Here is an 11,541-nt window from a genome sequence, read left to right as displayed (position 1 = left end):
TCCGAAAAAATCAAACCATTTTGCAAAGCACTAGACAGCTGTAACAGGAATCCTCAACTCTGGCAACTTTTAAGACTTGTGGACTTCAACTCCCAGAATTCTATAAGATGGAGCACCCACAACGTCCGGAGGTGGGTAGTTCCACTGGTTAATTGTTCTCCCAGTCAGGAAATTCCTCCTTAGTTCCAGTTGCTTTTTTCCTTGATGAATTTCCATCCGTTGCTTCTTGTCCTGCCTTCAGGCACTTTGGAGAATAGATTGACACACACACACACCCTTCTCTGGGGCAGCCCCTCAAATATTGGAACACTATGTCACCCCTCGTCCTTTTGTTTCTTTGGCTTTCTCAGCAGTTAACGTCCTGTTAGAACAATTAACCAGTGGAACTCCTTGCCTCCAGAAGCCGTGAATGCTCCAAGACTGGAAATGTTTAAGAAGAGACTGGGCAGCCCTTTGTCTAGAACAGTACTATATAGGGCAGTGGTGGCGAACCTATGGCACGGGTGCCAGAGGCGGCACTCAGAGCCTTCTCTGTGGGCACGCGCGCCGTTGCCCCAATCCTGGGCTTTCAGCTGGGTTTTATAAAACCTTTTCGCTTTAGGCCTCTACTGCTGTGTGCAAAAACAAAAAAAAAAAGGTTCAATCAATCAATCAATTTCAACTTCTTGTGGGGGAAAAAAAAGATCTTGCAAAGTTGGAATTGATGGATTGAACTTTTTAGTCCCACCCAGTCTGCCGTTACCACCACAACCACGCCCACCCAATGGGACACGCCCACCCAATGGCCACACCCACCAGGCACTTGAAGATGCATAAGTGGGTTTTGGGTTGCAGTTTGGGCACTCGGTCTCTAAAAGGTCCGCCATCACCGATATAAGGTTTTCTGCCTGAGCAGGGGGTCAGACTAGAAGACCCCCCAAGGTCCCTTCCAATTCTGGTACTCTGCAACAAACCTAGTGTCACTCTTGGCATTTCCCTTCCTGCATCAGTCCACTCCCAGGCACGGGAGACAGGCAGGCAGGTGGACGAGAGCCCTGGGAAGCGCCTCCCGCTCACCAGCTTTGCCCACGGCACCAGCCGGGCTCCCTGCAGCTGCCCAGGATGCGAGGAGGCCGCAGGGTGGGCCCCGCATCCCCACCTGCCTTCCTGTCCGGTCTTCTGGCTGCCGATCAAGAGGGCAAACAAAGCGGTGAGACGCAAACGTCGCCCCAGGAGAGCAGCCCGAGCGCTCATCCCAGCCCCGGAGTCAATCAACAATGTTGTTGATCCAGAAAGCGAGAAGAGGCAGCTTATAACGAAGAGTTTGCAGTCTGTATTTCAACCTGCGAGGTCAGCAGCCTTCAGCCCCCAACTCTCCCTTGCAGGGAGGCCCCGGCCCTGGGGTCTCCGTGCCAGTCCATCCTCCGAGGTGGGTTACAGCCCCCTCCCCAATTCTTCCTCTCCACCCATCCCACAGAAGGCCAAAGGCTCTCGAGTCAAGTCACAATCTCTTCGCCCTGCTGTGAAAAATAAAAAAAAAGGAAGCAATCTGTCGGGCTGACAGGTAAAAACAAACTCTGGAAGTTTGAAAAGTTCCAGTGAATCCCACGCTGCCCAGGTGTGCAGACCCCCCCCCCCCACTTAGTCACCGCAATCTGTTTGGTGGGCTGTGTGTGTGTGTGTGTGTGTGTGTGTGTCCGTCACAGGCAAATGGCTGTGGATGGGTGGGTCACGGAGTCCGGCTCCAGCATCTCGGATGCCCCCAGAGGGAATCTGGAATTGCCGTGTGCTCTGGTGGGTCTTCTCTCCCGAGGCCTTGAGGGAGGGTCTCCCAGCCCCTCATGTCTGAACCAGAGAAGCCGAAAGCCTGGGATGCCGAGGACCCCCCCAGGACGCAAAGGGCACTCCGGCCGCCCTCCTCTTTGCAAGCGAGCTGGGACGGAGGGTTAAGGGTATTCTTCCCCGCAGCGGCTGGCGTGCGCCTCCACCTCGGAGGCGGGAAACGGGTCCTGGCAGATGGGGCACTCCACCCAAGACCCCCGCCCGGCTGACGGAGAGGCCGCTTCTCCGCAGGCAGAAGCGTGGATGGGCAGGACCTCGGCAGGGAAGCGACCTGTGGGGGGGGGGGGAAGAAGGCAAAGAAAGGGTTAACCAGCATCAGCTCCTTCCCACTGGGAAGCTGTGAATGCTTCAACACTGGAGGTTTTTAAGAAGAGACTGGACAGCCCTTTGTCTGAAAAGGTGCAGGGTTTCCTGCCCGAGCAGGGGGTTGGAGTAGATGACCTCCAAGGTCCCTTCCAACTCTGTTATTGTTATTTTTTCCTTCCTTCCTTCCTTCCTTCCTTCCTTCCTTCCTTCCTTCCTTCCTCCCTCCCTCCCTCCCTCCCTCCCTCCCTTCCTTCTCCAACACTGGAAGTTTTTAAGAAGACACTGGACACCCACTTGTCTGAAAAGGTGCAGGGTTTCCTGCTTGAGCAGGGGGTTGGACTAGATGACCTCCAAGGTCCCTTCCAACTGTTATTCTGCCTGCCTGCCTGCCTGCCTTCCTTTATTCCTTCTCCAACACTGGAAGTTCTTAAGAAGAGACTGGACAGCCACTTGTCTGAAATGGTATAGGGTTTCCTGCCTGAGCAGGGGGTTGGACTAGATGACCTCCAAGGTCCCTTCCACCTTTATTATTATTATTATTACATAACAATACAGGGACTTGTCAACCTATAACTGTCGGTTTAGTGACTGTTGGAAGTTACAACGGCACTAAACAAAATTGACTTAGGGCCATTTTTCACATCACTGCACTATCCCTGTGATCAAAATTTGGACGTTTGGACGCTGACTCATATTTATGACGATCCCAGGGTCATGTGATCCTCTTTTATGGGGAAGATGGAGCTGCTTAACAGCCATATTAGTGACTTAATCTGCAGTGATTCGCTTAACAGCCGTGGCAGGAAAGGTCGTAAAACGAGGAAGGACCCGCTTGACAGCTGTCTTGCTTAGCAATGGAAATTCTGGACTCAGCTGAGGTTGTAAGTCGAGGACTGCCTGTATTTCCCGACCAGCCTATGGTCTGCACAGCCGAGTTCCAGTCGGATTTGCAGCAACCCAGGTCTGCCAATCACGCAAAGCACAAACGGGCAGAGAAACAACAGCTGATCCTTAAAGCAGGGGTCTTCCAACTTGGCCCTTCTATAACTTGTGGACTTCAACTCCCAGAGCTGAAGTCCACAAGTCATAGAAGGGCCAAGTTGGAAGACCCCTGGACTTCAACTCCCAGAATTCCTCAGCTAGGCACACTGGCTGAGGAATTCTGGGAGTTGAAATCCACAAGTCATCAAAGGGCCGAGTTAGAAGACCCCTGCCTTAAAGCCTTTCTCGACCTCAGCCCCTCTAAAGATGGGTGGAGCCCCACTCCCAGAATTCCCCAGCCAGGGTGGAATTCTGAGAGGGGGGTCCACCCATCTTTAGAGGGGCCAGCGCTGAGAAAAAGGAGCAGTTGGACCACCTTATAACCTCCAAATCAGAGAGGCAGAAGAAGTCCCCTGCCCACCCTCCACATTTGTGGGGAATGCAGCAAGCAGGGTGTGTGTGTGTGTGTGTGTGTGTGCAAAGCCACTCTGCAAATGGCCATCTTGCTGGGAGGGGGATTTCGGGAAGAACACCCCCAGGCCTATTCCAGAGCTTTGGTTAACTTTCCTTTTACACGTCTGCTTCAGAGGTTCCTGTGTGTAAAAAGTGAGGTATACACCCCTACGCTGATATTTTAAAATACTTTCAGGATGTTAACCCCCAAACCTACCATCCCTGCTCACCCTGGCACTACAGAGGTGGGTGTGCTAGGGGGCAGACACACACACACACAGAGCCCAGCACAAATATCTTTGGTGTGGTCTTCTGCACACAGGGGTCTCCTCTGCCCTCACCACCTGCAGAGTTTTCCACTTCCAGGGATTCGGTTCACCTGCACAGATTGGGCAGATGCCCAGCGTGGCTCCTCCTCCTCCTCTTCCTCTGCTCTCCCCTTCTTCTTCCTCCTCTTCTTCCTCTTCGTCACTTTCCCAGGCTGGTGGGTTTCCTCGCTGGCTGCGGGCTCCCCCGTCCCTTCGTGAGCCGTTCCTGGGTCTGAAGAGAAAACCCTTTTGCAGGCCGTCCTCGGCACCCAACCCTTTGCTTAAGGACAGTTCAAAGTTACGGCAGTGCCGACAAAAGTGACTTATGACCATTTTCATACGCCGCGGCATCCCCGTGGCCACGTGATCAAAATTCGGACGCTCGGGAACCGATTCGTACTTACGACGGTCGCAGCGTCCCGGGTGGGAGTCACGCGATCCCCTTTTGCGACCTTCTGACCAGCAAAGTCAATGAGGGAAGCCACGTTCGCTTAACGACCCTGTTGCTAACTCAGCTGCCGTGATTCACTTAGCAGCTGTGGCAGGAAAGGTCGTGAAGTGGAGCAAAACGTTCTTAACAATTGTCCTGCTTTAGCAACGGGGTTTTTTCTGGTCTCTTCTCTGCCTGCCTCTCTCCTCTCAAGGTGGAAGGATTTTTTTTCCTAATAGGCAGAATTCCAATCAAATACAAAGTCCTCACCCCCCTCCCCATTTCTGATAAGCAAAGTCAAGGGGGGGGAAGACGGATTTGCTTAATGACCGTACGATTCATTTAACAACCACAGCGCTTCCCTTAACAACCACGGCAGAAAATCAGGCGGGCTTCGCTCCACGACCGCCTGGATTAGCAATGGAAAATCAGGAAGCCTCAACGTGGTCGTAAGCCGAGGACTACAGGGAGTGATCCCCAACAGGCCTAGCAGAAAGCAAACCGGGTCAGAGGAGCAGAGCCTCGCCCCCTCACCTCCTCCTGGCGCTGCGCTGCGACCCAGGTCTCCTCCTTGTTTTCAAGCGGCTGTTGCTCGCCTGTGGCTCCACTTCGGGCCCTGGGGGATAAAACATGCCGGCAACATAAATCCCCCGGGAACGGCTTGCCAGTTAAAGAGCAACCAACCAGAGGAGACAGGGGTGATTTGCAAGATCCCACAACAGAAAAGGTGATCTGTGGGGAGTTTCCTGCGTCCCGCCAGGCGCAGCTCAGCTCCTAATTGGAGGCGAGCCACGCTTACGACGGAGGATGTTGTTCTCCCAGCCCTCTTCATTTCCAGACTTCTGCTTTGCAGGTTTCTGTTTTTTTCTTTAATATATATTATTATTATTATTATTATGTAGGTCTTTGGTTGTTCGGGTTATTATTATTATATATATATGAAGTGTCGCTTTCTAATATATGAGCTGCCCAGAGCCAATAAGGATGGGGCCACCAGACTGGCTTTCTAAAGGTGTCAGAAATCTAGTAAGCTCGTGGCCAACGGAGGTCACAGCACCTGACTGGTCTTAGGTGACCTCGAAAAACCTCACCGGGGTGAGGCACAAAAACTAACCCTCGAAGAGTGGACGGTAAAGGCGATGCAGTGAGCAGAAGTGGCTAAAGGGACAGTTTAAGGGTGGGGTTCCTGGGGCTCTCTGAGCTGGGTGGGCTTTTTGCAGACGTTTCGTTACCAAACTAGGTAATATGAGTGCACTGAGGATGTTCCCTAGTTGGGTCATGAAATGCCTGCAAGGAAACCACCCAGCTCAGAGAGCAGCAAGGACTCCACCGTCCTCCTCCTCCTCTCTGCAAACCCTTCTCCCTTCTAGCACTGAAGATGTTGCCTAGTTGGGTCATGAAACGTCTGCAAGGAAACAAACTCAGAGATCACCAAAAATCCCTCCTACTCCTTTTTTTTCCCTCTTCCTCCCTTTCTCTGCAAACCCTTCTCCCTTCTAGCACTGAAGATGTTGCCTAGTTGGGTCATGAAACGTCTGCAAGGAAACCATCAAGCTCACAGAGCACCCAGGATCCCACAGTCCTTCCTTCCTCCTCCTCCTCCCGCTTCTCCTCCTCCTCCCCCTCCTCCTCCTTTAGCATTGATGAGGTTCCCTAGTTGGGTCATGAAACGTCTGCAAGGAACTCCCTCCAGTTCTAAGCACACCAAGGACCCCACAGTTCAGCCCCGTAGTAGCGCTCGACTTACAAGAGTTCATTTAGGGACTGGTCGACGTTACGCCGCCACTGAAAAACATGACTTAGGATCATTTTTCGCACTTACGACCGTTGCAGCATCCCCCATGGTCACGGGATCAAATTCCAGACGCTCGGAAATTCTGGGGCTCAATGGTGGCCATTAGTCGGGGCTACCTGCACAAATATTCTCTTCTATCGGTGCCAAAGTCTCCTGGCCGGCTTTCGTGGCTCAGGCGGGACTCGAACTCACCGTCTCCTGGCTTCTAGGCCAGCACTTGAACCACTAGGCCAGAGTTCCCCAACCTTTTGGGCATCAGGGACCGGTTCCATGGAGCGAGGTTTTTCCACAGACCGGAGGGGGCGTGGTTGTGTGTGCTGCCTGCATCCCACGGATGGGGCTTTGCTTGCTTGTGCGGACCGGTACCAATCCACACACCGGGAGTTGGGGACCCCTGGACGAGGCCAAACTGGCTCCCATCTTAACCTCTCCTGGCAGCCTTTCCGGGTCCCATCTAATCCGCCTCTTGGGATAAAGGGACCACGAAGCCCGCGATCCCCCCCCGCCCTCTGGCCACGGCCCAGAGCCTCCCTCCCTCCTGGCGCTCACCCGGTGCCCTCGGGGCCTGGCCAGCCTCTCTGGCCCTTGCGGCTGGCGGTGGAGACCCAGTGGGCAGGGCAGGGGCTCGCTTGCGGGCAGAGGCTGCCGCCTTGAGGACCAGCTGGGCTGGGCGACTCAGGCCAGCCGGTCCGAGCCCTTTGCCGAGCAGGGTGGAGTCCAGCCTCTGCAGCTGGTTCTTCAGCACCGTCTCCTCCTCGGGGCTGCACCTGGAGGAAAAAAAGCAGCAGATCCTAGTTGAATGTTGGGCTGGGTTCTTCTGCACACCCAGCGGGGGAAGCGCCAGGATTTCGGGGCGCTGACGAAGGGACAGTTTCACCCCTTCGTGACAGAGAAGATGCCCGTGAGAACCTGGTCTTTCCTGCTCTTAACGTCTGAATCAGGTGGGTTTTGATAGTTTTAACGTTATTAATGTTTCAAATAAATAAATGACCGCCAAGGAGCCAGAGCTGCTCACGGCAAAGCTGGGTACTTACGTTGGTCCTGCTGCGGAAAGACTCCCGCCAAAAGCTCCACTGGAGACCCCTGGCTTGGGGGAAGACCCCGGAGAAGCCTAGGAGAGATACAGAGGAAGGAATTAATTCGGAGGAGGCAGGCCTTGAAATGAAGGCAAAGAACAAGGACTGAATCTCCTTGTTCATTATTCATTCATGGGCAATAGTCCTCGGCTTACGACCACAATTGAATCCAACATTTCTGTTGCTAAGCAAGACATCTATGTCAGGGGTGGGCAACCTTGGCCCTTTTATGATTTGTGGACTTCAACTCCCAGAATTCCTCAGCCAGCATGAGGGAACTATGGGCCCTTTATGACTTTGGACTTCAAGTCCCAGAATTCCTGAGCCAGCAGGGGGGAACTATGGCCCCTTCATGACTAGTGGACTTCAACTCCCAGAATTCCTGAGCCAGCATGAGGGAAAATTTAGCCCCTTCATGACTCATGGACTTCAACTCCCAGAATTCCTGAGCCAACACGGGGGAACTATGGCCCCTTCATGACTAGTGGACTTCAACTCCCAGAATTCCTGAGCCAGCCTGGCTCAGCTGGGAAACCTCTCCCTTTCCCCTCAGCACGGCTGGTTGAGGAATTCTGGGAGTTGAAGTCCACCAGTCATAAAAGGGCCAAGGTTCCCCACCCCTGGTCTATGTGAATCTTCCCCCTTTTTACAACTTTTCCTGCCACTGCTAAGCGAATCACTGCAGTTGAGTAGTAACACGGTCGTTAAGCAAATCTGGCTTCTCCCCATTGACTTTGCTGGTCAGAAGGCCGCAAAAGTGGATCGCGTGACTCCCCCACCCGGACACGGCGATCGTCATAAATATAAGTCAGTTGCTGAGTATCCAAATTTTGATCACATGACCCCGGGGAGGCTGCAGCGGTCGTAAGTGTGAAAAATGGTCATAAGTCACTCTTTTTCAGTGCCGTCGTAACTTCGAACGGTCACTAAATGAACTGTACAGAAAAATCCTCAAATTTACAACCGGGGGATGGGAGATGGCTGGAGAATTCTGGGACTTGAAGTCCACAAGTCTGAAAGTTACCTTTACCTTTAAAGCCCTATATGGCTCAGGGCCAGGCTATTTGCGAGACCGCCTACTACCTCATAGTTCCCTTCGTCCGGTTAGATGCCACAGGCTGGGCCTCCTTCGGGTCCCGTCGGCAAGCAGTGCCATTTGGCGGGGCCGCGGAGGAGGGCCTTCTCTGTGATGGCGCCCACGTCTTGGAACCAGCTCCCCCCAGAGATTAGGACCGCTCCCACCCTGTTGGTTTTCCGCAAGCTGGTTAAGACCTGGCTTTTCCGGCAGGCCTGGGGTTTATAAAACCTGACCCCTGGATGAATGTTATTGTATTGTTTGTTTTTGTCATGTTATATGGTGTTTTTTATTGTTAGCCGCCTGGAGTCCTGCGGGAGTGGGGCGGTTTATAAATTTTAAAAATAAATAAAAATAAATAAATAAAAGTTGCCCGCGAGGGACACCCCCCGATGGAGCTGCCCCCCCTGAACCCGGGCAAAGCCGTACCTGACAAGGGGAGGGGGCTGCTGGCTCCCCTGGGCTCCCCTCCGTATCCTGCGGGGTGCGGATGCGAAGGAAGGCGAGGCCAAACTGGGCGTGCCTGTTGAAGGGCTGGCTGCAGGTGACCCGCACCCGGTCCCACTTCTCCGCCAGAGCCGAAGGCAGCAGGTCCCCTGCGCGACACAACAAAGTCGACTCTCACAAGCCCAGCTCCAAAACCTGGGCTGGAAGGGGCCTGGGAGGTCCTCTAGTCCAGCCCCCGGCCCATGGCAGGCCAGCGACCGCCTCTCTTTTACCTTCTTTAAACATCCGGACCCCGGAGCGGTTACGGTCCAGCTTGGCATCCGCTGGCATCATCAAGGTGGCGGTGGGCAGCAGCGTGAGATAATCGCGGCCTGGGGGCCAGGAGGAGCGGCCCACCTCGATCTGGAGGAAAGCGGAGCCCGAGTTCCCTGGGGGGGGGGCAAGACAGGCCAGCCTCTTACTCTCCAAGGGAAGCCCCCTCCGGCCCCCCACCAGAAAGCCCCCCCCTCGCTTCCGCTGGGCCCGGGTTACGGCACACGGCCAGGCAGGCGAGTGTTTAGGAGAGTCTAAATCACTACGAACTGGATCCTCACAGCTTTTTACGTATGTCTTTTGGCTTTTGATATAGTTTGCTTTTAAGATTATAAGTAAGATGGTCAGCCAGTAAATTTCACAAATAAGTAAAATAAACTGGGCCCGATTCTTAGCTGGTCTCTCTCCCTCCAGGCTCTGGAACACAAATCTTTTAACCCCCCCCCCAAAGCATTTCAGACCCCACTCATCCCCCCCCCGTCCCGGGCTTACCTACATCGATGTAGCCAATGCAACCGGCCTGCTCCAGCTGCAACTCGGCCCTCAGCTGCCGGCTGTGATCTGAGGGGCAGCAGAGCCAGGGCTGAAGCCTCTCTTCCAGCAGTAGGTTCTCCACGGGATACTTCGGGTCCTGGCCCAGAAAAGGGGGGATCAGAGGAAAGCATTTAATTAAGGTTTAACGTTGATACTCAAGATGTGTCAGGGGCAAGGAAGCTCTTAGTCCAGGGATAGGCCACCATGGCTCTTTTATGACTGGTGGACTTGAACTCCCAGAATTCCTGAGCCAGCCATGCTGAGGGGAAAGGGAGTGGTTTCCAAGCTGAGCCACGCTGGCTCAGGAATTCTGGGGGTTGAAGTTCCCAAGTCATGAAGGGGCCATAGTTTCCCCCGTGCTGGCTGAGGAATTCTGGGAGTTGAAGTCCAGGAGTCATAAAAGAGCCAAGGTTGCCTACCTGTCTTAGTCAAATAGGGCCCAGGCTCCAATAAGGCTCCGAGGCAGGAAGATCACTTAATTGCAATTTATGCAGAATGTTCTGATCAAAGAGGATTCACTCTCATTTAAAATCCTTAGCTTACATTTTCCCTTTTATAGTTCTCCCATCAAAGAAAATGGTGAAGTTGATTGGACAGGATAAAAGCAATCCCTGCTTTGCATAGTAAACGAGCTACACGTAAGAGAAACATGTTACATGTGTCTCCATTTAATTGAGGTCTGGTGAAAGAGGGGCATAAAATTTAAGGTGTTAATGTGGGAATAAAGTCATAAGGTTGTCTGGGGGGGGATTCACCAGGAGACAAGCCAGGTACCAATTAGTGCTAACAAGCTTTCTCTCATCAGAAGACAAACTCCAGACATCCCAAAAAAACAGTTTTTTTCTTTTCCATTTAGGAATGTCAGAAGTTCATCAATCAATCTATGCAGCCATTTTCTACATCCTCCTCTGCAACGGTTTGACAAACCTGCATCCTCATTTTAAAAGAGAAAAATAAACCCAATTTGAGATGCAAAGTAGCCACGTTAGTTAGCAAGTTTAACCATACAGGGAGTCCTCAATTTACAACAGTCCATTTAGTGACCGTTCAAAGTTACAAGAGCACTGGGAAAAAGCGAGTTATGACCTTTTTTCAGCCCTACGACCATCGTAGTACCTCCACGGTCACATGATCGAACTTGCTTGGCAACTGACTCGTATTTATGACGGTTGCTGTGTCACGTGATCCCCTTTTGTGACCATCTGTCAAGCAAAGATCGGGGGTCTTCCAACTTGGCCCTTTGATGACTTGTGGACTTCAACTCCCAGAATTCCTCAGCCAGCGTGCCTAGCTGAGGAATTCTGGGAGTTGACGTCCACAAGTCATCAAAGGGCCAAGTTGGAAGACCTCTGAGCAAAGTCAATGAGGAAGCTGGGTTCACTTAACAACTGCAATGATTCGCTTAACAATTCTGGCAAGAAAGGTCGTAAAGTGGGGCAAACTTCACTTAACAACCGTCTCACTGAGCAATAGAGATTTTGGGCTCAGTTGTGGTCGTAAGCTGAGGACGAGCTGAACTACAAAGCCCATGTTGCGTGGCCCACAAACCCGAACCACTGAGCCGATCTCTGTATTACAGACAGTCCTCGACTTACGGCCATTCACTTAGCCGCTCCCCCACCCCGATTTCCCCCTTAAGGGATGGCCGGGGGGATCTCGGGGACCCTCGCCCCAGGGCTGTCAGGGCCGGTCCGCCCTTCCCATTCAGCGCTACAAGGCTCCCATGAGACGCGTGTCGTGTCCCGGAGCAGACGCGTGTCGGGTTCGGCCGCATCCCGACGACCAAGCCACTCCCCCGAGGCCTCCCCGCCCCGGACCGGAGGCCGCGTCACCTGCGAGGAGAAGGAGACCACGCAGCGGATCTTCAGCGGCGCCATCGGACTACAACACCCATCGCCCCCAGCCGCGGCTTCGCTTTTCCCGCCAACCCCGACCTGGCCCCTCCCCCCGCTCCGGATAGGCCGGCGCTCCGCTCGCGCTCTGACGTCTTCGGCCCCGCCCGC

At 53.4% G+C, this 11,541-nt stretch overlaps 1 protein-coding gene across 3 annotated transcripts; it reads right to left on the bottom strand.

The window, feature by feature from the left end:
* Nucleotides 1-1,321: 1,321 nt before the first annotated feature.
* Nucleotides 1,322-11,453, bottom strand: LOC120320225 (short transient receptor potential channel 2). 3 transcript variants are annotated; one of them, XM_039369770.1, is made up of 9 exons: nucleotides 11,371-11,453; nucleotides 9,497-9,635; nucleotides 8,965-9,120; nucleotides 8,675-8,841; nucleotides 7,129-7,205; nucleotides 6,644-6,861; nucleotides 4,834-4,915; nucleotides 3,941-4,101; nucleotides 1,322-2,092 (listed from the first exon to the last, which is right to left on the bottom strand). In XM_039369770.1, exons 1-9 carry the CDS (start codon nucleotides 11,413-11,415, stop codon nucleotides 1,926-1,928), a joined length of 1,212 nt encoding a protein of 403 aa, XP_039225704.1. In that variant the 5' UTR covers nucleotides 11,416-11,453; the 3' UTR covers nucleotides 1,322-1,925. The 3 variants fall into 3 exon arrangements, 2 of the variants coding, with proteins under 2 accessions (XP_039225704.1, XP_039225705.1); XM_039369771.1 differs by lacking the exon at nucleotides 11,371-11,453 and adding an exon at nucleotides 11,134-11,149; XR_005559923.1 differs by lacking the exon at nucleotides 1,322-2,092 and adding an exon at nucleotides 4,274-4,531 and having other exon boundaries at nucleotides 3,977-4,101.
* Between the last annotated feature and the right edge of the window lie 88 nt (nucleotides 11,454-11,541).

Source organism: Crotalus tigris, unplaced genomic scaffold (assembly GCF_016545835.1).
Source record: "Crotalus tigris isolate CLP2741 ecotype Arizona unplaced genomic scaffold, ASM1654583v1 scf7180000021220.622782, whole genome shotgun sequence".
In the NCBI taxonomy this organism is placed as follows: Eukaryota; Metazoa; Chordata; class Lepidosauria; order Squamata; family Viperidae; genus Crotalus; species Crotalus tigris.
The sequence above is the reverse complement of the archived record's forward strand: the minus strand, read 5'-3'. Positions and strand labels throughout refer to the sequence as shown.